The sequence below is a fragment of the Hemiscyllium ocellatum genome, chromosome 44 (genome assembly GCF_020745735.1).
Source record: "Hemiscyllium ocellatum isolate sHemOce1 chromosome 44, sHemOce1.pat.X.cur, whole genome shotgun sequence".
NCBI classification, from domain to species: Eukaryota; Metazoa; Chordata; class Chondrichthyes; order Orectolobiformes; family Hemiscylliidae; genus Hemiscyllium; species Hemiscyllium ocellatum.
Window position 1 is genome coordinate 23472652 of NC_083444.1, and position 26457 is coordinate 23499108.

The 26457-nt window shown below is 44.4% G+C and overlaps 1 protein-coding gene across 5 annotated transcripts in view; it reads left to right on the forward strand.

Annotated features, from left to right (window-relative positions):
- The window catches only part of neurl4 (neuralized E3 ubiquitin protein ligase 4), a 138666-nt gene that overhangs the window by 36781 nt on the left and 75428 nt on the right, over positions 1-26457 (forward strand). For all 5 annotated transcript variants that reach the window (XM_060854813.1, XM_060854814.1, XM_060854818.1 and 2 more), the window contains exons 4-11: positions 3779-3890; positions 6137-6225; positions 6869-6941; positions 11307-11568; positions 14322-14503; positions 14833-14918; positions 17264-17426; positions 19613-19811. In XM_060854813.1, the coding sequence (XP_060710796.1) occupies positions 3779-3890; positions 6137-6225; positions 6869-6941; positions 11307-11568; positions 14322-14503; positions 14833-14918; positions 17264-17426; positions 19613-19811 (1166 nt within the window). The remainder of the gene's footprint in view (positions 1-3778; positions 3891-6136; positions 6226-6868; positions 6942-11306; positions 11569-14321; positions 14504-14832; positions 14919-17263; positions 17427-19612; positions 19812-26457) is intronic.

Genomic DNA, 26457 nt, shown 5'->3' on the forward strand with positions numbered 1-26457 from the left:
TTAGGAGGTTGAGGGAAGATCTTCTAGAAATTTACAAGAAAATGCATGGCTGAAAAAGTGTGGACACTGGGAAGATGTTTCCGTTAGGCTCCACTAGAACCCGTGGGCACAGCCTTAGAATTAGACGGTCACTTTTGAATGGAAATAAGGAGACATTTCTTCAGCCAGTGAGTGGTGGGCCCGTGGATTTCATTGCCATGGAGTGAGCGCAATGGAGCTGGGACGTTAACTGTCTTCAAGGCAGAGAACACCCAACGGAGAATTCACCACAAGGGTACACAGGAAACCAACACACACAGACCAAGTCTTAAACTATGAAAGTAACCACCCCAACACACACAAACGAAGCTGCATCAGGACACTATTCAAAAGGGCCACAACACACTGCAGTACACCAGAACTGCGAAAAGAGGAAGAGGAACATCTATACAAGGTATTCGCCAAAAACGGATACCCATGCAACTTTATCACCAGATGCCTAAGAGATAGACCGAGGAATGAGGACATGCCACAACCAAAAGGACTAGCCACTCTACCATACGTCAGGAGCGTCTCAGAACTGACAGCCAGACTACTGCGACCCTTAGGACTCATAACAGCACACAAGCCAACATCCACGCTCAGACAACAACTCGCTAGAACAAAGGACCCAATACCCAGCATGAGCCAAACTAACGTAGTTTACAAAATACCATGCAAGGACTGCACAAAACACTATATAGGACAAACAGGAAGACAGCTAACAATCCGCATCCATGAACATCAGCTAGCCACAAAACGACACGACCAGCTATCTCTAGTAGCCATACACTCAGACAACCAGCAACATGAATTTGACTGGGAAAACACCACTATCATAGGACAAGCCAGACAGAGAACAGCCAGAGAATTCCTAGAAGGATGGCATTCATCCCCAAACTCCATCAACAGACACATTGACCTGGACACCATATACAAACCACTACAGCTGAAACTGACACCCGGAAACGGCAAGAACATCCATCAACAGACACATCGCCCTGGACCCCACATACAAATCACTGCAGCTGAAACTGACACCCGGAAGCGGCAAGAACAAACCAATATAAATACCGGAAGAAACATCAAAGCAGCGCTTCACACGAGGCTTCAACAGCACTGATGATGTTCCCTAGCCAGGGAACGAAACGTTTGCAGCAAAAACTTCCAGCTCGGCGAGCAGAACCACAACAACGGATACCCGAGCTACAAATCTTCAATCAGATTTTAGAGATTGATAAATTCTCGATCTCGCAAGGGATTAAGGGGTACGGGGAGAGTGTGGGTAAGTGGGGTTGAAATGCCCATCAGCCATGTTTAAATGGCGGAATGGACTTGATCTGCCAAATGGCCTTACTTCCACTCCTAATTCTTATCGTCTTATGGTAATATATATCTATGTGATTCCCAATGCCTCTTGGAAGTATTGGAGCCTTTGTCAGGCTTAAAAATGGAGAGATCCCTGGTCTAGATGAATTGCATCCCAGGCTGCCGTGGGAGATGAGGCAGAAAATTGCAGGGATTCTGACGTAATTTTTTAATTCCTCTCTGGCACGGGGGAAGTGCCAGAAGACTGGAAGATGGCTAATGTGGTTCTACTTTTCAAGAAGGCTGGTAGAGATGAAATTACATGAGTCTCATGTCAGTGGTAGAGAAATTATTGGAGAAAATTCTGAATGAAACAGCTAATGTCCGCTTGAAAAGGCATGGGTTAGGTAGAGATAGTCAGCATGGCTCTGTCAGAGGAAGGTCATGCCAAACAAATATGTTAGAATTTCTCAAAAATGTGATCAAGTATGTGGATGAGGCAAGTTCAGTTAATGTGGTTTAGCCAAGCTTTTGACAAGGAGGGTGGACAGTTTGAGAAGGTTAAAGCACATGGAATTCAGGGAAACTTGGCGAAATGGATCAGAAGCTGGCTTAGTAATAGAAGACAAAGGTGATTGAGTGACAGGAGGCCGATATCCAGCAGAGTGATTTATTGTTTGTTGTATACAGATGAAAATGTGGGAGTGTGTTAACTGGGATAATTATTCACAGGTCTCTGAAGTCGGCAGAGCACATGAATAGGATAGTTAAGAAGGCATGTGGGGCATTTGCTTTCATCAGTTGTGGCATAGCATATAAGAGCAAGGAGGTAATGTTGGAGCTGTACAGAGCATTGTTTAGGCTATAGCTGAAGTACTGTGTCTGTTCTGGTCACCTCATTATAGGAAGGATGTGATCGTACTAGACAGGGCTGAGGAGGTTCATTGGATGTTGCCTGGGATGGAGAAATTGAGCTATGAAGAGTGACTAGATAGTCTTGGATTGTGTTTTTTTTAGATCAGAGAAGACTTGTTGATGGGGGGGGTGCATTATTGAGGTATATAAGATTTTGATGGATATGAACAGGGTGAATAGAGAGCAACTGGCCCCCTTGGTTGAGGGGTCAATCACGAGGGCACATAACTTTAGGGTAAGGGACAGGAGATTCAGAGGGGATTTGAGAAAAAATGTTTTCACTCGAGAATGTTGAGAATCTGGAATGCGCTGCCTGGAAAATAGTGGAGGATGGAAACCTTAAAAGATTTGGATGAGCATTTGAAGTATATTCAAAAAATGGAGAAAGTGGGTACAGGAGGGCATGAAGGTCCTGGGCCGTCTCCATCACCACTCCCTCATCACCCAACGCCGAGAGGAAGAATGCCTCATCTTTTGCCATGGGACCGTTCAACCCCAGAGCATCAATGTGGACTTCACCAGTTTCCTCATTTCCCCCTCCCCCCACCTTATTCCAGCTCAGCACCGTCCTCATGGCCTGTCCCACCTGTCAGTCCTCCTTCCCACCTATCCATTTGTGCCTGCACCCCGAGGCTACTAGCCTCATTGCTGATGAAGGGCTCCTGCCCGAAACGTTGATTCTTCTGCTCCTCGGATGCTGCCTGACCTGCTGTGCTTTTCCAGTGCCACCCTCTCTCGATTCTAAAATATGGGGCAAGTGCAGGAAATTGGGATTGGTGCGCCATTAATGATAGTTATTTTGGTGCAGACCCGATGGGTCGAAGGGCCTTTTCTATTCTATTCTATATAATTCTAAGACATTTCTGCTCTTGTGAAGAGGAATATGCCATTCAGCCCCATGAGCCTGCTCTAACATTCATCATCATGGCTGATTGTCTACCGCAATATCATTTTCACATGCTATCCTGTTTCCCTTGATGTTATTAGTACCTGAAAAGCTTTTGACCCATGTGCTGCACAGTTCAATGACTGACTTTATCAATCCCCTTCTTGAAGAGCTGTTTTCCTCCATAATATGATTGAGGCTTTGTGGACAAACCTGACATGGCGTTGAAACAATATGTATCATTGACACAATATTGGTACATATCAGGTGATACAAAAAGACTGTTATTCAGTGTAAAAATGTTTTGAGATCATGAAATCTATTGTCCTGTAGCTGAAACTAGCCAAGGTCTTTCATAGGTCAGTCATTCTTCATGTTCGAAGTCAGAGTCAAAGGTGAAATCCCTGATTTTCTCCTCCTCAAAAATGGGACTATAGAAGCGAACACGAGGTTGTGGACATTCTAGCTCAATGTCATTTGGATTATTGAGAGGCACTATTTCTGTATTCCCAACATTTCTGCAGGTATTATAACCAAATGAAAAAGTTAATTGAAAATTCGATTTTGTTTGTAACATTTCGCGTTGCTTTGTGTGCACTAATTAATATTAATATTAAAAGTATTAATACTTTGCCCCTGCTTCCTCAATAGATCCGGATTGACAAATTGGTGGACAAATGGTCTGGCTCAATCGAAATTGGTATCACCATGCACAACCCAAATAACTTGGACTACCCAGCAACAATGACCAATCTCCGTTCAGGTCAGGAGATAATCTTCTGTTTTATTGTCTTTGCATCCTCCATAAATTTCAACACTGGGGATCTGTTAAAATCTATGCAATCGTTCCTGTTTCAATGGAAATAATCCCATGTCTTAAGTCTCTTCTTTTGTTTTTCATTCCATCCTTGAGCTCAAGACTCTAAAGTTTTCCTTTTAATGTTATTTTCGTGATGTGGTCTTCCTTGGTAAGACCTGCATTTTGCTTTGTATTCATTTGGAGGCCAGCATTTGTTGCCCACCATATGGTCTTATGCCCAGGGGACAGTTAAGAGTCGACCACATTGCTGTGATTCTGGAGTCACAAGTAAGCCAGATCAGGTACAGGTGGCAAATGTTGCAAATTTGGCAAAATCTGTGCATCCGTTAGGGTTTTTATGACAATCGACCAATAGGTTAGCTTTTTATTTCAGCTTTTTAATTGAATTCAAATGTTACCATCTACCATGGTGAGATTCAAACCCATGCCCTCCCACCCAAAAATGGGGTTCTTCATTGCTCATCCGGTGACATTTCTCACTGTGCCATTATTTCCACCATTTACTAGTCCCTACCTCGAAGGGATGATGGTAAGCTACTCTCTTGAGCTGCTGCGTTATATTTCCTGCATTGCTGATAGGACATTCCAGGATTTTGACCCATTGCCAGTGAACCGTTGGCTCATGCCTTTTTCAGGTTAGAATAGTGCAAGACATGGAGGGGACTTGTGATATTTCAGTGTGCTTGCTGCACTTGTTGCCTGCTAGGTGTTACAGGGCCTGCTCTTTTGTTTATGACCTTCCCACCATCAAAAGGTCAGAAGTGGGAATGTTTGCTGATGACCGCTCAACATTCAGAGCTATTCAAGAACCCTCAAACTAAAGCAGTCCATGTCCACATGTAGCAAGAGCTGGACAATATTCAAACTTAAGCTGACAAGTGACAAGTAACATTCATGCCTCAGGATTGTCAGGCAAAGACAATCTCCAGCAAGAGAGAATCTAACCATCTCTCCTTGACATTCAGTGGCATTTCCGTCATTGACTCTAGCACTGTCAGACTACTGTTGACCTGAAACTGAACTGGATTAGTCATAGAAGTATTATGGATGGATGAGCATGTCAGAGGCTTGGAATACTGTGGCAAGTAATTCACTTCCTCACTTCCTAAACCCTGTGCACTATCTGGAAGGCATATCAGGGTTATGATGGAATTCTTCCCATTTACTTGAATGTCTGCAGCTTAACTATCACTCGGGAAGCTTGACCCCATCTAGTTCAATGCAGCCCATTTCATCACCACATCTACAAACGTTCAGTCCCTCCCAAGGTTTCCAAACCTGTCACCATTTTCTCTAGAAGGATGAGGACAGCAGATACAGGAAAACACTTGCTATCCTGAACTAAAAATACATCGCTGTTCCTTCACTGTCACTGGGTCAAAATCATGCAAGTTTCTCTCTCACGGCATTGTTGGCCTACACCAAATGGTTGACAAAACTCCCACCACTTTCTCTAGGGTGCTATAAATGAGCAATAAACGCTGGCCCAGCTAGCAACACACTCATCCCATAAATTAATAAAATAATGAAGCAGAAAACAATGCTGTCTCCTTGTGTTGGAATAGAATAGAACAGAATACCTTTTATTGTCACGTGTACTCCAGTACAGGAGTACAATGAAAAATTTTTAGTGGCTGTCTCTAATGGCACCATCTTAGGTAAAAGTGCCAAGACACGAATCTTGGATATAAAAGAGAAAAATAGTAGCATTCCTTACAGTATCTAAAAAGTAAGTTAGAAGTAAGATAGTTGCAGCATAGTTAAAGCATTGTCATTAGAGTCTTGTAAACGATTTCAGATCGACATTACATTGCAGCAGCTCAGTGAGCACATGGTCTGACCGCCCACTCCCAGATTGCAGTTCAACAACAGTCCCACTCCGCACTAGTGCTCAGCTCAGAATACTGTTGAAGAGCGCGGAAACAGACTCTTTGGTCCTACCAGTCATAATCCCAGACTGAACTCGGCCCACCTGTCTGCTCTTGGCACATATATCTTAAGAAACCTAGAAGTAAATCTAGACATAAGCCTGAATCTCAAGAGCAGTTGCAAGATCAACGGTACTTTCAGTCCAGTGGTGAAAATAGCACTGTGTCACTTCCAAGCAAGTATTTGCCTTTTCATTTCAGAAGCTGAATACTGTTGGTGCATTGTGGGAGCTGTGGCTAACCCTTCTTTTCCCATTTCAGGGACAATTATGATGAGTGGCTGTGGAATTCTGACCAATGGGAAGGGCACTCGAAGGGAATATTGTGAGTTTAGCCTGGATGAACTGCAGGTAAGTTAAACTGCTTTTCTCACAGCAGTGGGCTAGTGGAGGGGGAGGCCATAAGCAAGTGCTAGCAATAGTCACTAATAATTCCCATTTGGGAATGCAAGAGAAGTGTTAACAATAGAGATTTTGCTGCAGGGAGTGGTTGTAGGGGGCACTGCACATGTACTTAACAAGATTCCATATGAGGGAGAAAGGATCCTCCAACTTCTTTGATATTATAGGCTAGAGATCATGTGCATGCACCAGTTGAGACAAATGGTCGGTCTGCCTGTGCTGTGCATTCTATGTGCACGCCTCCCCATTTCTAGCAATGAGAATCATGGAAACAAACAACTCACCTTCTGTTGTCTGCCATCAAAAGTTGAGATGTTGACACGAGTCAGGTTCGATCCCCTTGGAGAACCGATTCAGTAGTGGGTGGAGACAGGAGCTGGGGCTCCACAGTGAAAGAGGAAAAATCAGCTGATACCCATCCTTTCATCATCCAGTTTGTTATTTGAATGTAACAAGGAGATTCTTATGCTTGAAATGGAACAGCCACAGACAAAATTCCCAAGTCCATGTCTGGCTGGAAATTGTTGCTTGGGTTTCTTGGTCTCTTGAAATAGTTTCCACTGTCTTGAGCATCCTTTCCTTATATCCACAGGAAGGAGATCACATTGGACTCATGAGGAAATCCAATGGGGCTTTGCATTTTTATATAAATGGCATCGATCAAGGTAAGACCCTCCCTGCTGGTGTTAACCTGTGGTCAATTTGATCCCAGAATCCTGGCTTAGCACGATTTAGATAAAAGTCTAACTCTGACAGAGAAGTAAATACACAGATCAGTCAAAGTAGCTGTGTGGATTCATAAGGCCATTTTGTAAAAAAATGTAAAACACGGTCTACCATTTTTTGTGGGGGGAGAATCAGAAAATAATTATCTGCGACTTGTGTTGATCCTTTGCTCAGTCTATACTTGTGATACTGTGTTCAGCTGGCCATACTGAATCTGAAACGAGACAAGCATGGTACCAGAACTGAGAGATTCTCCCAGTTGTACTGATGAAGATGTTAAAAACTGAGATTTTAAAAATGTAAACACAGAGAATGTGTCCAGTTATAGGACGAGCAATAGGTCGAGAAGATGTAGATAGGTTGATGACGGCTTGATGGGCCAAAGAGCCTCTTCTGTGCTGCCTGTGTTTCCACTTGAGCAGGAGACCAGTGCACTGCACTGTACAATGTTCTCAGCTCACATATTCTCCTCACTTTGCAAGAGCAGAGGGACAGCTCTGGTGCATTGAAGAGATAAGTTCATAAGATACAGGAGCGGAATTAGGCCGTTCGGCCCATCAGATCTGCCCCGCCATTCGATCATGGCTGATGTACCCCATTTTCCTGCCTTCTCTCCATATCCCTTCAACCTGGTACCAATTACAAATCTGTCTAAGTCCTTCTTAAATTTACCCACTTTCCCAGCATCCACCACACTTTGGAATGGCAAATTCCACAGATTCACAACCCCTTGAGAGTACTCCCCCCATCTCAAAACTATGACCTCTTGTCCCAGAGTGCCCCGCAAGAGGAACCATCTGCTCCGTGTCTATTTTATCCACACCTTTTATCATCTTGAACATCTCTCCTCTCATACTTCTAAGAGAGTAGAGGCTGAAACTGTTCGATCTCTCTTCGTACGACAAACCCCTCACCTCGATCGCGTGAGCCTACTCTGAACTGCCTCCGATGCCACTACATCTCTCCTCAAATAAGGGGACCAAAACTGTGCGCGTTGCTCCAGGTGCAGTCTCACCAATGCCTTGCATAGACGCAACAATACTTACTTCCCTTTATATTCTATTGCTTTAGCTATAAAAACCAACCCTCCATTCGCTTTTTTTAAATTCTCTGCAATACCTGCATGCTAGTTTTCTGTGATTTATGAATGAGTACACCTAGATCCCTCTGCACCGGAGCACCCTGAGGTCCCTCCCCATTAAAATAATAAGTCGTCTTCCCATTTTTTCCGACACAAATACATGACCTTGCACCTATCCACATAAACTCCATCTGCTGCATTTTGGCCCACCCTCAGTCCTTATTTCCTCATTGCAGTTTATCGTCCCACCTATTTTTGTGTTGTCCACAAATTTGGCGATAATGCCATCTCTCCCTGTATCCAAGTGGTTAATGTAGATTGTAAATAGCTGGGGTCCAAGGACTGAACCATGTGGCACCCCACTAGTTACATCAAAAAAGAAACCCATTTATCCTGACTCTCTGTTTCCTGTCCACAGCCAGTCATCTATCCAGACGAATAAATTATCCCTAATCCCATATGATCCAAATTTGTGAATTAACCTTTTGCGTGGCACTTTATCAAATGCCTTCCAGAAGTCCAGATAAATTACATCTGGATCATCCCCATTATCCACTTTGCATGTTACATCTTTGAAGAGATCCAGCAAAATTAGTCAAGCATGACCTTCATAAAACCAAGCTGACTCAGATGGATAGTGTTTTGACTTTCCAAATGTCCTGATATTGCTTCCTTGATAATTGATTCTAACACTTTCACAACAACTGTTGGGTAAAGACATTTGGGAGAAAGGATAGGAGTATATGCTGATAAGGTGAGATGAAGAGGTGGTGGGAGGATTTGTGGACAAGCGTTGTGCCAGTCCATCAGTCGTCCGTGGAGCAGGAAAGATAATAACATAGTTAAGGAATCCTTCCTGAAGAAGGGCTTATGCCCGAAATGTCGATTCTCCTGCTCCTTGGATGCTGCCTGACCTGCTGCGCTTTTCCAGCAACACATTTTTTCAGCTTAGTTAAGAAATCAGACTTCTTAGTTGAATTAAATAGATGAATGGGAAGGTCAAGCTGGAACTGTATAAAGCTGTGATAGGGTGGCACAGTGGCTCAGTGGTTAGCACTGCTGCCTCATAGCGCCAGGGACCAGGGTTCGATTCCAGCCTCGGGCGACTGTCTGTGTGGAGTTTGCACGTTCTCCCCGTGTCTGCGTGGATTTCCTCCGGGTGCTCCGGTTTCCTCCCACAGTCCAAGCATGTACAGGCCAGGTGAATTGGCCGTAATGTAAGATGCATTAGTCAGAGGGAAGTGGGTCTAGGTGGGTTACTGTTTGGAGGGTCGGTATGGACTTTATGTGCCAAAGGACCTGTTTCCACACTGCAGGGAATCTAATCCAAAAAACACAAAGTTGACTCACAGTTGGAGCACTGTGATTCTGGGCCTCTGGGTTACTGATCTTGTGACAATACCACTGCGCCTCCATCCCACCCTTCCATTAGAGAGAATTTGAACAAATATTTTCGCCCGGAACATGGAGGAGTGTGGAGAACACAGCTTAAGAATGGTAGACTTAGAAATCCTTTCCTCCATTTAAAAAGAAACTTATAGTGGGTACGGATCCCGAGCTGGAATGTCAGCATATGCTAATGAGCTTTTTTTTGGCTGCTGAAGATATGATTAGACCACTTTCTGTGCTGTCCTTTATCTATAATTCTTTAAAATAGTGGCCAGGACATTAATTTGCATCCACCCAAGAGGACAGCAATAGCTTTGACTCAATGCTTCCTCTATCTGGTCTTTTCTGAGTGATGCTGCTTCCTCGGCATTGTCCCTGAAAGTTTCAACCTGGCCGAAGCATTCGGTTTCTGGATCAGAGTTTGAACCCATAACCTTCTGGCTGGGGTGAGGCTGCTATCAACGGACCTAAAGTGTGGACCTGACCATGATCATCTGCTGTGTCATGCTGAGATGTAGCCCTCTCCAACTCTTAATGCAGTAGGTAACTGGTGTGTAAGAGTTCCGAGCAACAGGCTGCCCATTTCTGCGTTATCCTAGAATATTCAAGTATATCAAACCATTTGGCCCCGCCATGCTTATACTTACTCTTCAGAAGAAGTGCCCAGTCTAATCCCAGGGCCCTGAACATTAACGTTCCTGCAGAAGTAAAGTTGCCTCTTACCTGAATTGTTCATTGCAGCAGATCGGGCCCTGTTCCATCATCGCATCTGGGAACACAGCATCCCCTGAGAGTTCACAGAAGCGCCAACCGATGCTATACTTTCAAGTCCTGAAGGGATGTTAGAACCTCTAACCTCCAGATTTGGAAGGAAGAGTGCTGCCACTTTGCTACACTGATTGTGATAAGCAGCAGATCACCTGGGATTAGAGGCAGAGTCTCTCTCTCTCAAATTTCCGTCACCAAAACAAAACTCATGTCGCTCTGACTGAGCAACTTACCAGAGCATTGAGTGTGAAGTCTTTTTTTAAACCCCCGAACTTCTCATCAGTTTTGAAGGTGTGGTCATGGCAACAGCCCTGTTTGTTGATTAGTTGTCCTTCAATGCTTTCTCTACAGAGGGGTCTTGCATTTCCATGGCCTCTGCAGTCCATTGAGTGAGGTGGGACTGGAGTCACATGTACAGTGGTTTCCCTTCTCTGAATTGATTAAATTTTATTCCTGATGGTTTCACTTGGTCTCAGCTCTCAAGTAATCCAATTTCACAAATTGGCACTGATGGCTTGCCTAATACCGTAACCACCATCCTGCCATGCCAATAAAGTTGTGCGTTAGCCAGAAACTGTTTGTTAATAGTGGGTATATTGTTACTCTGTCAAAAGTGTACAAAGAGTCATCCTTCTCTATGTCTCTGCTCAACGCCCCCTTGCCTCTCCCCCTCGCCATCATTCTTTCTTTTTTTTCCTATCTCTTCTGTCTCTCTCTCCCCCAAATACTCTCTGTCATATCCTCTCGCTCTTCCCCATCTTGCTCTCTCCCCCTCAACCATTTCTGTTTCTTGCTCCATCTCCTGTGCACGCTCTTCCCATTGCCTGCTCTTCTGCCCATGTCTCACTCTCCTTACCACTGTTTCCTCCCCCCACCCCCACCATCTCTCTTTCTATCTTTCTCTATCTCCCATCTGTTTCTCTCTGTCTTGCTTACTCATTCTCCCTCTGTGTTGCACCCTTACACACTACCCCACCCCAAAATCACCACCTTTTATCTTCACTGCCTCTCCCATTTTCCGTCTGTCTGTCTCTTGGTCTCTTCTCTGTCCCCCTGTCTCTTGCAGGCGTTGCTGCAACCCAGACTCTGCCCACTGTTTATGGAGTGGTGGATCTCTATGGCATGGCAGTGAAAGTGACCATTGTCCACAACCACAACCACTCCGACCGGCTGCGCAGGAACAACGCCATCATGCGGGCTCTGTCACCAGACGTGGGGCGGCGAGTATTTGACTCTGGCGACACTGAGGTAGAGCGGCTGCTCTTCCATCCCAACTGTGGGCAGAAGGCAGCGATCGTGTGTGATGGGAGAACAGCACTGAGGCCCCAGTAAGTAAGCAAGAGGAATTGAACTGTGCAGTACCTGTCTTGGAAGTGTGAGATGGAGACAGTATGGAGAGAGCTTTATTCTGTAGCTATCCCCGTGCTGTACCTGTCCTGGGAGTGTTTGATGGGGACAGTGATGAAGGGTTTATGCCTGAAATGTCAACTGTCCTGCTCGTCAGATGCTGCATGACCTGCTGAGCTTTTCCAGCTTCGCAATCTTCAACTCTGACTCTCCAGCATCTGCAGTCCTCGCTTTCTCACAGTGTAGATAGAGCTTTACTCTATCTGACCTGTGCCGACCTAGAACTGGGAGTATTTGATAGGGACGTCATTGCGGGAATTTTATTCTGTATTTAACCTCGTGCAGTACATGTCCTGGGAGTATTTGATGCAGTCAATGTAGAGGAGGTCTTACTCTATGTCTAGCCCACTCTGTACTTGTCCTGGGCATGTCCAGACCCAGGGGACAGAATTTTAGAAAATTTGAGACAGGCTTATCAGGATGATGTCAGGAAGTACTTGCTCATACAAAGGCGCGTGCAAATCGTGGAGTCCTGTATATTCATAGAATCATGGAGTCATACAGCATGGAAACAGACACTTGGAACCAACCAGTCCATGCTGACCATAATCCCAAAATGAAGTAGTCCCACTGCCTGGCCTTGGCCCATATCCAATAAAACGTTCCTTATTCAGGTACTTATCTAAATATTTTTTCAATGTTGTAACTGTACCCACACCCACTACTTCCTGTGGAAGTTCATTCCACACACTGACTTTCTCTTCTCATCTTGAAAATAGTCTTGAAATCCCCCACTCAAAGGAAACAACACTTGCCATTCACCTTATTTGTACCACTCATTATTTTATAAACCTCTATAAGGTCATCTCTTGACCTCCTGTGAAAGAAGTCCCAGCCTATCCAGCCTCTCCTTATAACTCAAGCTCTCCATTCCCAATACCATCTCTTCTGAACCCTCTCCAATTTAATAATATCCATCCTATGAACCTGGAGACCAGTACTGGACCCGGTACGACAGAAGAGGCCTCACCAAGGTTCTGTATAATCTCAACATAATGTCTCAACTCTGAGACTCAAAGGTCTGAGCAATGATGGCAAGCGTGCTAAATGCCACCTTAACCACTTTGTGTGATGCAAATTTCAAAAAATTATTTATCTCATCCTCTAGGTCTCTCTATACTACAACATTACCTTAGACTCTAATTTGTTTTAACAAAATGCAGTGCTTTGCATTTGATCCAAATTAAACTCCATCTACGACTCTTCAGCCCATTGACCCAATTGGTTATAAAATCATCTGGAATTCTGTTCAGCAACAAGCTGCTGAGGAGGCTGAGCAAGGTCTGTTAAAAATGTCAAATCAAGTCTTGATAGAAGATATTACTGGACAGGTGGTGGGTGTTTGTGGATTCAAAGAAAGGTAAAGAAAAAAATTGAAATACGTTTGCGTGGCCTCCTTCTGTATTTTCAGAATAGAAGAGTGAAAGGTTAATGATTGCAGCTCCATTACAATGAAGTAAAAGATGTTCCAGTCTGGTCACATTTCCCAGTCCGTGAAAATCCATTATTGAGGTTGAAGCAGACTTGAAACTGTTTGAGTGTTTTAATTCAGCTTCACGATTTTATTATTGGTGAATTTTTCTCTCACAGTTGGCTTTCCACGCATCCATAACTCGAAACTTTTAGAGTCCTTTCAGCTTCTCCATTTCAGTTTCTTTGGGTTGCAACTGAAATGTTGGAGTGCCAAACTCCAAGATTCAAGTTTCAATTCAGAAGCTCATAAACAAAAGAATGCTGCACTGTCTTCAGTGCTCTCTTTTGGACAAGATGTTAAGCTTTCCTGATCCTCATTTGACGTGATCTTTTCAAATATGAACAGGAGACTCTCACAAAGTGCCCTGAGTCAAAATGTACCATTCAATCAACATGTCTTTAAACGCAGCAGATTACCCAAAGATGTTCAGGTTTGTGGGATCTTGCTGTGCATTGTTTCACAGCTGTGCCTCCTGGCAACCTGAAAAGGACAATTTCAATACAAATTATTTCTCCACAGTGTGTTCACACCATTACACAAGTGTTTCATTTGAAACATAGAATCATGCAGCACGGAAACAGACCTTTCGGTCCAACTTGTCCATGCCGAACATAATCCCCAACTAAACAAGTCCACCCTGCCCATATCCCTGCAAATCTTTGCTATTCACTTATCCATCCAAATGTCTTTTAAACGTCATTGTACGCACATCTACCACTTCCTCAGGAAGTTCATTCCACACACAAACGACACTCTGTGAGAAACGTTTGCCTCACATATTTTGTTTAAAATCACCTTAAAAGTATGTCCCCTAATTTTGAGCTCCCTCGTGCTACCTATTTCTTTATAACTCAAAACTTCCACACCCACATTTCTAAGTTGAGTCATTGGCTATGATGAGCTGCAGAAATCATTTGAGATAAGTGAATCCAACACAGAGCAAGATTAGAGGGGTGACCTTCCTCACTCACCTCTCCCGACCCAGTTCTATTTCTCTATGAATTCAGTGCAAATACCTTGCCCAAGACTGAGATGAATTTAAGATGCCTCTCTTCAAAGAAACTGGGATTATCCTGTTTCCTCATGTCCACAAAACGCCAGAATCTATCGGTACCGGGGAGGTCAGTGGGGGACAGATCACACAGCCATTCATAGTCTCATGTTAACATACCTAGTAATCTAGTCGTTCTTTCTCAACAGCGCAACAGATGACTTCAACCACGGTGTGGTACTCAGCAACCGTTCCCTCAGGAGCAACGAAATCTTCCAAGTCCGTATTGACAAGATGGTGGACAAATGGGCGGGATCCATTGAGATTGGCGTGACCACCCACAATCCTGCTTATCTCCAGTTACCATCAACCATGACCAATCTACGTTCTGGTGGGTTTTGCTGGGTCGCACAATCTCCCACTCCTTTCCTTGTCACAATGTCCTTCATGCAATCCCCTAATGTCTTAGCCCTTCGTCCCATCCCCTCCATGCGCCTCAATCCTGCGCCCCCTTCCCTCTCCACCGCCCCCAACCCTTTCACCCAGAACTCCTCATCCTCTGACCTCTCTTCTGTGCATTCTCTGCAGAAACTGCCTTTGGATTGCCAACTGTTCCTAGAGAACATCCTGGATATGTCCAGCCACCTAACTGCCTGCCCCTGGCAGATGCAGGTCTAACTTGTCACAGAGAGAAAAAAGCTGTTACTTTTCCCTTTTCAGGTACTTGGATGATGACTGGTAATGGTGTGATGCATAACGGGACCACAATTCTTGATGAGTACGGACACAATCTTGATCGACTGAAGGTGGGCTCAATCAGTGTTATCATGTATTATTGCAATTGAAGAGAGCCATTGCTTGTTAGTGATTTTTTTTCTGAGCAAACGGTCTTGCACGATCCTTACATCTCTTAACTCCCATGTTATCCATACATCTATCAATCTCTGCATTGAAAATGCTCAACAACTGGAGATTCGCAATGCCCTGCTTTTGAGAATTTAAAATGCCATGGGAAGTATGGGGCGGCACGGTGGCTCAGTGGTTAGTACTACTGTCTCACTGCGGCAGGGACCCAGGTTCGATTCCAGCCTCGGGCGAGTTAGCACATTCTCCTCGTGTCTGCGTGGGTTTCCTCTGGGTGCTCCGGTTTCCTCCCACAGTCCAAAGATGTGCAGGTTAGGGTGATTTGGCCATGTTAAAATATCCCTTAATGGTAGTTGTGTTAGTCAGGAGTAAGTATTGGGTAGGGAAATGGGTCTGGGTTGGTTACTGTTCGGAGGGTTGGTGTGGACTTTTTGGGCCGAAGGGCCTGTTTCCACACTGAAAGGAATCTAATCTAAAAGTAGGAACAGGAATAAGCCTGCTACACTGTTCTGAAAGAAAATGGCTAAATATGTACCTCGGTGCCATTTTTCTATGCTATCTCCATGTCATTCATATAATTATTATCTTGAATCACAATGCATTGAGTGAAGTGCCTCCCTGCCCCAGGTGGAAACAGTCAGCCAAAGAAAGTGACCAGTCACACATGACATGCACACAGTACAGGTGCAGACAGTCCACATGCTCACAACATGCACACGCATAATACATACCACAAAAACACTACCTCAATAGATTTGACAATCCAGCATCTGATTTCTCCAATCCTCTAAGAATTTTATGTTTCAACTTGAAGTAAATTTGTTTTAGCAACATAGAAGTAGGAGTAGGCCTTTCAACCCATCCATCCTGTTCTGCTATTTATTGCATTCATGGCTGATCAAACGCTTCAGTGGCTTTTACCCACAGTACCTCCATGACCCAAAGTGCATTGGTAATTAGAAATCTACCAACCTCCACTTTAAACAAGCTCAAAGACCTGCACCTGCCAATGGCAGTTGCACAAACTTCTGGGGTACAGAATTGGAAAGTTTCACCGCTTTCCTGCTTCCCTTGTATCATCTGATGAATTAAAAACATTACATTTGATCCTGACTTTAGAATCATTAATACATACTGTGAACAGCAGGAGCCCAAGTAATGATCCTTGTGGCACCTCGTTAGCCACAGTCTGCCAATACAGGAATGACCTATTTATTTGTAATCATGTCTGTTGACCATTTATTAATCCATGCCAATGATCTCCTGGCCCCTGTCTTTTAGTTTTGCTAACCAACCTCCTGCGGGGTACCTCAGTTTTGTTTGTTACATCCTCAACAATACTCCAACAAGATTAGAAATAGAATAGCAACAGAATCCCTACAGTGTGGAAACAGGCCATTAGGCCCAACAAGTCCACACCAACCCTACGAAGAGTCTCCCACCCAGACCCACTCCTCATTACTTTACATTTCCCTTGACTAATGCATCCTGAACACTATGGACAATTTAGGGTGGCCAATTCACCTAACTTGCACATCTTTGGATTGTTGGAGGAAACCCACGCAGTCACAGGAAGAATGTGCAAATTCCGCACAGACAGTCACCTGAGATTGGAATCAAACCCGGGTCCCTGGTACTGTACGGCAGCAGTGCTAACCACTGAGTCACCGTGTTGCCCTGCAGTGAGAAAACACAACCATGTTGACTGTGCCCAATCTGATCATTCTTGTCCAAGTTTCCATTTATCGCATTGTAGATTTTAGCATTTTCTGTATCACTGATGGATGGCTGACTGATCTGTTTTCTTTTCCATGCTCCTTTCCTAAATGCTGGGAGAACAGTTGCATGCTTTCAATCTGCAGTTTTCATTCCAGAATCATGGAAAGTTTTTGGGATGTAATTGATTTTTCAGAATATTATTATGTCCTCGCACAGTGCCTTAGCACCGGCAGTCAGACAACGCAGTGCTCCCCCAGCACTGACCCTCGGACTGGGCAGCACACTGTTATGGTTAATTATTAATTAAGCATATTGGTTGAATGATAAGTAACAGGTAAACAACACTATACGAGCCCTTGCAATGGAAACTGATGGAGAGGTGAAAACATTTCACAGATATTTGACAGTCAGGTTGAGGGCATGTATGCCACCTTCTTGGTAATTGCTGGGACCAATGAAAGATAGTAAAATGGAAGAAGAGTGAATGCTGTCTTTTTGCCCCCGCCTCCCACATTACTTCCCATTCTAACATCTCATCTCATTCTTCCTCCACTATTGGCTGGACAAGGCGGGAGACACGGTTGGTGTTATGCGCAAGGATGATGGAAGTTTGCATTTCTTTGTGAACAACGTAGACCAGGGTCTTGCAGCATCTAATGTACCATCCAGTGTTTATGCCGTGGTGGATCTGTACGGCCAAGCTGCCCAAGCCACTATCATCGATGATATAGGTGAGTGTGTTTAACTAGCCTTGGCTATGCTTGAACCTGCACCATTTTACCAAACCCAGTACAGTCAGTGCTCCTCATGTCCTGCATCCACTTCCTCCTTCTGAATCCATGGAATTTCAAATGGGATTTCTTATTGAATTTGTCTTGCACCTCAAGTATTTCTCAGGTCCTAAGAACAGGAGTTGGTCATTTGGCCCTCTCCACCATTTAATGAAATAAGGGCACATCTTCTCAACTAATTCTACCTGCTCTGCTTGAATATGCAGTACCTTTATTCCCTTACAGCCCAATTCTTGATCTCAGTCTTGGCTGTAATCGCCAATTGAAGATTCATCAAATCCTCAGGTAGAGAATTCCACAACTCAAGAAATTTCACAGAATCCCCACAGTGTGGAAGTAGGCCATTTGACCTATTGAGTCCACACTGCACCTTCAAAGAGCATCCCACCCACATCCACTCTGTAACCCTGCATTCTCCATTACTAATCCACCTAGCCTGCATATACCTGGACACTATGGACAATTTAAACTTGGCCTATCCACCTAACTGACACACCTTTGGACTGTGAAAGGAAACTGGAGCACCCGGAGGAAACCCACATAGATACGGGGAGAATGTGCAAACTCCACACAGACTGAAGTTGAAACTGGGTCCCTGAAGCTGTGAGGCAGCAGTGCGAACCAATGTGCTGCCCAGTTTCTACCCTTTTCAGTCCAAAATGGCTAACCCCTCATCCTGAGATGGTTCTAGACATACTGGCCTGTGACTTTTAGTCTTTAGGCATCATTGTACAGATAGAGGCGATTCAACCCATTGAGTCCAACCCTCCGAAGAGTATCCCACCCTGATCCACCCCCACCTGATCCACCCCCACCTGATCCACCCCCACCAATCCCCCATAACCCCGCATGAACCATGGTTAATCTGCTGAGCCTCATCTCTGTCAAGCCTTCAAGAAATTTTAACCAATTCACCAAAAACACTTGTTATAATCCAGAAGGTATTAGACCCACTTAACTAAGTATCTCCTCAGAGGACAAACACTCATCCCAAAAATCTATTCCAATACTGTAACTATCCTTCATCCCACCTCCTTGTAGCCAGTAGTTATCCAGGTCTCCTTGCCTGTGAACATCCTGCATGTGTTCTCAGTGTTCAAGTCAAAACTCATCACAACAATTCCAACACTAGTAACTAACTTTCCTCCAAATAGGGCGACTCCTCACCTCCCTCAGTAACCCTCTTTCTGATTGATCTGCACTTCCATCCTTGTCCACATTGTCCACTTTCATCTGTGCACATTGACTCAAACACCCGTATCAAATAGGATGAGAAGTAAGCCCTTGAGCTTGCTTCACCAGCCAACAAGATCGTGGCTGATCTGTTTGTGTTTCCAATTCCTATTTCTTCCTTCCCCAACCCCCTTTCCAGTTCTTCTTCCAGTCTCATCTCTTTGCATCCTTCCTCTTGGATTCTCCATACTCTCTCATTTTCCAAGTATTTTTTAATAACTGTAAATACTCAACTGTTGTATGTCAATAATGTGATAACAATGGATGATTGAGGAGAGAAGGGTGGGTGTGTGAAATTACTATTTGATGAATCTGGCGAGTCTGTCTATCATTGATCGATTGTGCATCAGCCTGATCAGGCTTCATGTGTGATTGGTCAATCCAGCATCAGTCTGATTGGGCTTTGTGTGTGATTGGTCAATTCAGCATCAGTCTGATTGGGCTTTGTGTGTGATTGGTCAATCCAGCATCAGTCTGATTGGGCTTCATGTGTGATTGGTCAATCCAGCATCAGTCTGATTGGGCTTTGTGTGTGATTGGTCAATTCAGCATCAGTCTGATTGGGCTTTGTGTGTGATTGGTCAATTCAGCATCAGTCTGATTGGGCTTTGTGTGTGATTGGTCAATCCAGCATCAGTCTGATTGGGCTTCATGTGTGATTGCTCAATCCAGCATCAGTTTGATGGGGGAGATGTATGCCTGTCTCCGTGGATTGTTGACACAGAGGTGAATCTCCCTGGGAGCTGGTGACCTGTCAGAGTACTTGTCTCTGGGGGTTGGTGATGTTGGGACCTGTGTCTGGGGTTGATATCATTAGTGTTTGTGCATGGGATAGGACCATCAGAGGGCGGGGTGTCTGTGTATGATTTCTATTTTTCTGTTTCCCTGCCCAGATCTGCCGCCTCTGCCCGATGAGCCTTTGGATGGCAACAACCAGGTCTCTCCCTGCAGCCTCTTTTCACTGACCCCCAGCAATGACCTCCGCTTCCATCATCTCCATGGCAACAATGCTGTGATCACTAACGGTGGCCGCACTGCCTTTCGGCAGAACTGCCGCAGCGAGTTCAATGATGCCATTGTCATGTCTAACAGGTAAAGCTTCAAATCACAAAACACAGCCCCAGACAGGGGAATTTACAATAATAACTATCTGTCTAGCACATAGACACCAAAGCTCGGATTGAGACATCCAGGAAGTCTAGGCAAGAGCTTGGTTTAAAAGAAATTGTTAGTGTTTGAAGGAGGCATGATTTGGAGATGCCGGTGTTGGGTGGGGTGTAGAAAGTTAAAAATCACACAACACCAGGTTATAGTCCAACAGTTTTATTTGGAAGCATTAGCTTTCGGAGCACTGCTCCTTCATCAGTGCTCCGAAAGCTAGTTATTCCAAATAAACCTGCTGGACTGTAACCTGGTGTTGTGTGATTTTTAACAGTGATTTAGAAAGAAAATTCTTCAGCTTCAAACCTTGAGAACTCAAGAGTGTAGAAGTCTCGAAGTGTGAGGCTGGAGGAGGTTACAGGGTTAGGAGGGCTGAAAGAGGTTACAGAGATAGGGAGAAGTATGGGGGTTAAAGAAGGCTATGGGGATGGGGTGACAATAATAGGGAGGTGTGTGGAAGCTGCAGGGGACCATAGCATCAAAGAAGTCTACAGCACTGAAAAAGGCCCTTCAGCCCATCATGTCTGCGTTGGTCTAAAACAATCATCTAACTATTCTGACCATTTCCCAGCACTTGATCCATCATCTTGTTTGTCTTGATATCACAAGCGCATGTCCAAATACCTCTTAAATGTGATGAGGGCTTTTGCTTCTACCACTCTTAGAGGCAGTAGGTTCCATATTCCCAGCACCCTCTGGGTGAAAAAAGTCTTTCCTCACATCCTCTCTAAACCTTCTGCCTCTTTAATCTATGTGTCCCCCCTACCCCTGACAAACCTGGTTCTCCATCAAGAGGAAAAGTGTCTTTCTATCCTTTCTATCTATACCCCTCAAAGGTTTTACATTCCAAGTACCTGGCTTCTCAATTTTCTTTGCTCAAAGAAAAACTATCCCAGCCTGTCCAATCTGTCATCATATCTGAAACTCCCCAGCCCAGGCAACATCTCTACGCACAGTAGCTGTGGCCTAACCAATCTTTTACACAGCGCCAGCATAACCTCCCCACTCTTAAACTGTGTCTCAGCTAATAACTGACTTAGAGGTGCTGGTGTTGGACCGAGGTGGACAAAGTTAAAACCACACAACACAAGAAGGATCACCTGAGGAAGAAACAGCACTTTGATAGCTCATGCTTCCAAATAAACCTGTTGGACTATAACCTGGGGTGTTGTGTGATTTTTAACTTTGCCAACTAATAATGACTAATATATCGTATGGGGACGTTGTATTTTTGACAAAGGAAGCAGTCACCACAGACATGAGGGAGGATGTCTGAGCATGTTCTTCAAATGAGGCCATCTTGGTAGAGCATAGAAATAAAAAAGGATTGTCACTTTGCTGGGATTATATTAAAGACCTCCCAAAAGAGGGAGGTAGAGGAGCAAAATGTAGACAAATGACAGAGGTGCAAGAGCAGTAGGGTCTTCAAGGGATTCTATTCAGGGATTTCAACATTGCTAACATGAGCTGGATCTGCCTTGCTGGGAAAGGATTAGATGGGGTGGAATTTTTCAAATGCATCCAGGGGAAGTTTTTGTGCCAGTGTGTCGCAGTACTGAACCTCATCTTAGGGAATGAATTCACTCAAGTAGTTGAAGTCTCAGTGGGCATTTTTAAGATAGTTACCATAACTCTAAGTTTCAAAGTCATCATGGAAAGGGATAAGGATAATGCAGAAGTTGAGTCTAAATTAGGGAAAATCCAATTTCAATATCATTAAACAGGATCTGGCAAAGATAAACTGGACACAGCTACTTAGACGCAAGTCTATATTTGAAAAATGGCATTCTTTCAAAAGTAATATAGTGTGAGTTAAGGATAAGCGTGTTCCTCGAAGAGTGAAGGGAAAGGCAGCAAGTCCAGGGAACCCAAGGCATCCAGGGATATTGGAAGTTTAATAAAGATAAAGAAGGACACACATTTTAGTTATACAGCATTACAAACTGTGGAAGCCCTACAGAAGTATAGAGAGTGGTGAGTGGGTGCGCTTAAAAAGAAATTGGGAGGGCAAAGAAGGGCCACAAATTAGCTTTTGCTGGTAGGATTGCGAAAACCCCCAAAGCATTTTATAAATAAAGACCACAAGAATTACCAGGGTAAGTGTGAGGCCTGTTGGAGACCAAAGAGACAATCTGTGCATGAGCTAGAGGATGAGTCTTAAATTAATATTTCTCATCTGTATTCACAAAGTGGAAAGACATTGTAGCTGGAGGTTTCATTTGGGATGGTGAGGTTCAAGAGCGTGTTAACATTAGTAAGGAGGTATAAGATGTTTTTAACAGGCATAAAAGTGCATAAATCCCCAGAGCCTTATCATATATATTTCACGCTGGTTTGGGAGGAGATTGCTGAGACATTTAATACTTGTCTGGCCAAAACTGAAGTGTCAGATGACTGGAGGACAGCTAATGTTGTTCCTTTGTTCAAGTTGGGCAGCAGTGATAGGTCAGGTAATTACAGACCTGTTAGTCTGACTTTAGTGGGAGGGAGATTCTTGGAAAAAAATTCTGAGGAACGGGATTAATCAACTCTTAGAAAGACAGGGATTGATCAGAAATAGTCAGCAGAGATCTGTTGGAGGAAAGTCCTATTTAACTAATTAAGATTTTGAATATTTGGCTTAATATATTGATAAGGGTAGTGTAGTTACATATGAGGCCTTTAACAAGGTCCTACGTGGAAGGCTGGTCCAAAACGCAAGGGCCCATGGGATCCAAGGCAAGTTGGAAAACTGGATCCAAAATAGGCAGCTAAGGGTGATAGTGGAGGATTGTTTTGGTGACTGGAAGTCTGAAATCAGCGGTGTACCAAATGGATCAGTGTTGAAATGCTACTTGTCTGTCATGTACATTAAGGCATGGATGTGAATGTAGATGGTGTAATTATTAATTTTGCAGATGGTGTTGATAGTGAGGAGAATGATCTCGGATCACAGTCTGATATTATCAGCTGGTTAATGGGGCAGAGCAATGACAGATAGAATTTAATCCTGATATGTCTGAGTGCATTTTTAGAGGTCTAATAATGGAAGGACTCACACCATGAATGATAGGTTGATTTCAGGAGTACTGAGGAACAAATGGAACTGTTGTTCAGTATTTCCATAGATATCTGAAGGTGTCAGCACAGGTAAATAGGACAGTGAAGAAGTCATACGGGATGCTGTACTTCATTGGCCAGGTCATGGAATATCAGTGCAAGGAAGCCTTGTTGCAACTTTATAAAACATTGGTTAGGCCACAGATGGTACTGAGTGTGGCAATCAGAACTGCACAATTGGAAGGGCATGAGTGCAGAGGAGATTCAGCAGGATTGTTGCCTGGGATGAAAACTGTTGTGAAGGGAGACTGGGTAGGTTGAGTTTGTTTCTCCTGGAGCAGAGTCATCTGAGGAGGGATCTGTTTTTGGAATACAAAATTGAGAGATGTAGATAGTAGAACATGACAATTCTTTTCCCCGTGGCAGATGTGTCTAAGATGAACGGCATACATTTAAGGTGATGAATAAGTGGTTCAGAGGAGATGTGAGGAAAAAGGTTTTTTACCCAGAAGGTAATGGAAAAATGGAATGCACTGATTGGAAAGATAGTGGTGGCAGGTGCCCAAGAAACATTTAAGATGCAGCTTGATGACCATTAAAATGCCAGGACGTGATATGGACCAAGTGCAGGTAAGTGGGGTAAGTATTTGTAAATCATCATCATGGTGGGCCAAAGGTGTTTCTATGCTGTATGGCTCTACAACATAGATGCCTTTTATAGAGTCACAAAGTCATCCAGCATTTCAACAAACCCTTTGGTCCAACCAGTCTATGCCAACCATAATCCCAAATTAAGTTAGTCCCACTTCCCTACGCTTGGCCTCTACCCCCCATCAAACATTTCTTGTTCATGCACTTATCCAAATACCTTTTAAACATCGTAACTGTAGCCACATCAGCCACTTCCTCTGGAAGATTAGATTAGATTAGATTCCCTACAGTGTGGAAAATGGCCCTTCGGCCCAACAAGTCCACCGACCCTCCGAAGAGTAACCTACCTCCCTTCTGACTAATGCACCTAACAACTATGGGCAATTTAGCATGGTCAATTCACCTGACCTGCACATCTTTGGAACTTGGGAGGAAACCAGAGTACCCGGAAGAAACCCACGCAGACACATGGAGAATGTGCAAACTCCACACAGACAATCGCCCGAGGCTGGAATCGAACCTGGGACCCTGGCACTGTGAGGCCCAGTGCTAATCACTGAGCCACAGTGCCGACCATTGAGCACTCTCCATGTTAAAGAAGTTGCCCTTCCTATCCTTTAAAAATTTTCCCCCCTCACCTGAAAAATGTGTCCGTCTTGAACCCCCCCCCCCCCCCCCCCCCCCCCCCGCCCAATCTAGGAAAAAGACACCTGCCGTTCACCTTATCCATGCCCTCATTATTTTATAAACCTCTATAAGGTCACCTCAACCTCCTCTGCTGAGTGAAACAGGTCCCAGCATCTCATTATAACTCGAACTTTCCATTCCAGGCAACATCCTGGTAAATCTCTTCTGACCGCTCTCCAACTTCCTGTAACAGGGGAACCAAAACTGAATGCTGTACTCCAGAAAAAGCCTCACCAGTGTACTGTACAACGTCAACAGAATGTCACAACTCCTATTCACTATGAAGGCAAGCGTGCTAAGCGCTTTCTTAACCATCCTGTCTATATTTTTACTGCAAACTTCAAACCCCTACATTCCAAGGACACAAATGATATGTGGAGCTTGTTCAAGGAGCAGCTATTGGGTGTCCTTGATAAGTATGTACCAGTCAGGCAGGGAGGAAAGGGTCTTGTGAGGGGGCAGTGGTTTAATAAGGAATTGGAATCCCTTGTAAAAGGGAAGAGGGCGGCCTATGTAAAGATGAGGTGTGAAGGTTCAGTTGGGGCGATTGAGTTATAAGGTAGCCAGGAAGGATCTAAAGAGAAAGCTAAGAGCAGCGAGAACGGAACATGAAAGGTCCTTGGTTGGTAGGATTAGGGAAACCCAAAGGCTTTCTATAGGTATGTCAGGAATAAAAGGATGACTAGGATAGGTATCGGTCCAGTCAAGGATAGTAGTGGGAAGTTGTGCGTGGAGGCGGAGGAGATTGGAGAGACACTAAATCAATACTTTTCGTCAGTATTCACTCAGGAACAGGACATTGTTGCTGATGTGAATATTGAGACACAAGTGATTAGAATGGATGGCTTTGAGGTATGTAGGGAAGAGGTCCGGGGAATACTGGAAAGGGTGAAAATAGGTAAGTCCCCTGGGCCGGATGGCATTTATCCTAGGATCCTCTGGGAAGCTAGGGAGGAGATAGCAGAGCCATTGGCCTTGATTTTTATGTCGTCGTTGTCTACAGGAATAGTGCCAGAAGACTGGAGGATAGCGAATGTGGTCCCCTTGTTCAAGAAGGGGAATAGGGATAACCCTAGTAACTATAGGCCAGTGACTCTCACTTCTGTTGTGGGCAAAGTCTTAGAGAGAATTGTAAGGGATAGGATTTATGAACATCTGGAAAGGAATAATGTGATTAAGGATAGTCAGCATGGTTTTGTGAAGGGCAGGTCGTGCCTCACAAACCTTATTGAGTTCTTTGAGAAGGTGACCAAGGAAGTGGACGAGGGTAAAGCAGTAGATGTGGTGTATATGGGTTTTAGCAAGGCGTTTGATAAGGCACCCCATGGCAGGCTAATGCAAAAACTGCGGAGGTATGGCATTGAGGGGGAGTTGGAGGTTTGGATTAGGAATTGGCTGGCTGGAAGGAGACAGAGGGTAGTAGTTGATGGTAAAGGTTCATCTTGGAGTGCAGTTACTAGCGGTGTTCCACAAGGATCTGTTTTGGGACCATTGCTGTTTGTCATTTTTATAAATGACCTGGAGGAGGGGCTTGAAGGCTGGGTGAGCAAGTTTGTGGATGATACGAAAGTTGGTGGAGTGGTGGACAGCGAAGAAGGATGTGGCAGGTTACAGCGGGATATAGATAAGTTGCAGAGCTGGGCAGAAAGGTGGCAAATGGAGTTCAATGTAGCTAAGTGTGAAGTCATTCACTTTGGTAGGAGTAACAAGAAGATGGATTACTGGGTTAATGGTCGGATACTTGGTAGTGTGGATGAGCAGAGGGATCTTGGTGTCCATGTACACAAAGTTGCCACCCAGGTAAATAGTGCTGTGAAGAAGGCATATGGCATACTGGGCTTTATTGGTAGAGGAATTGAGTTGCGGAGTCCTGAGGTCATGTTGCAGTTGTATGAGACTCTGGTGCGGCCTTATCTGGAGTATTGTGTGCAGTTTTGGTCGCCATACTATAGGAAGGATGTGGAGGTACTGGAACGGGTGCAGAGCAGGTTTACCAGGATGTTGCCTGGCGTGGTAGGAAGATCGTATGAGGAAAGGGTGAGGCACTTGGGGCTGTTCTCATTGGAGAAAAGAAGGTTTAGGGGAGATTTGATAGAGGTGTACAAGATGATTAGGGGTTTAGATAGAGTTGACAGTTAGAACCTTTTTCCACGTATGGAGTCAGATGTTACTAGGGGACACAGCTTTAAATTAAGGGGGG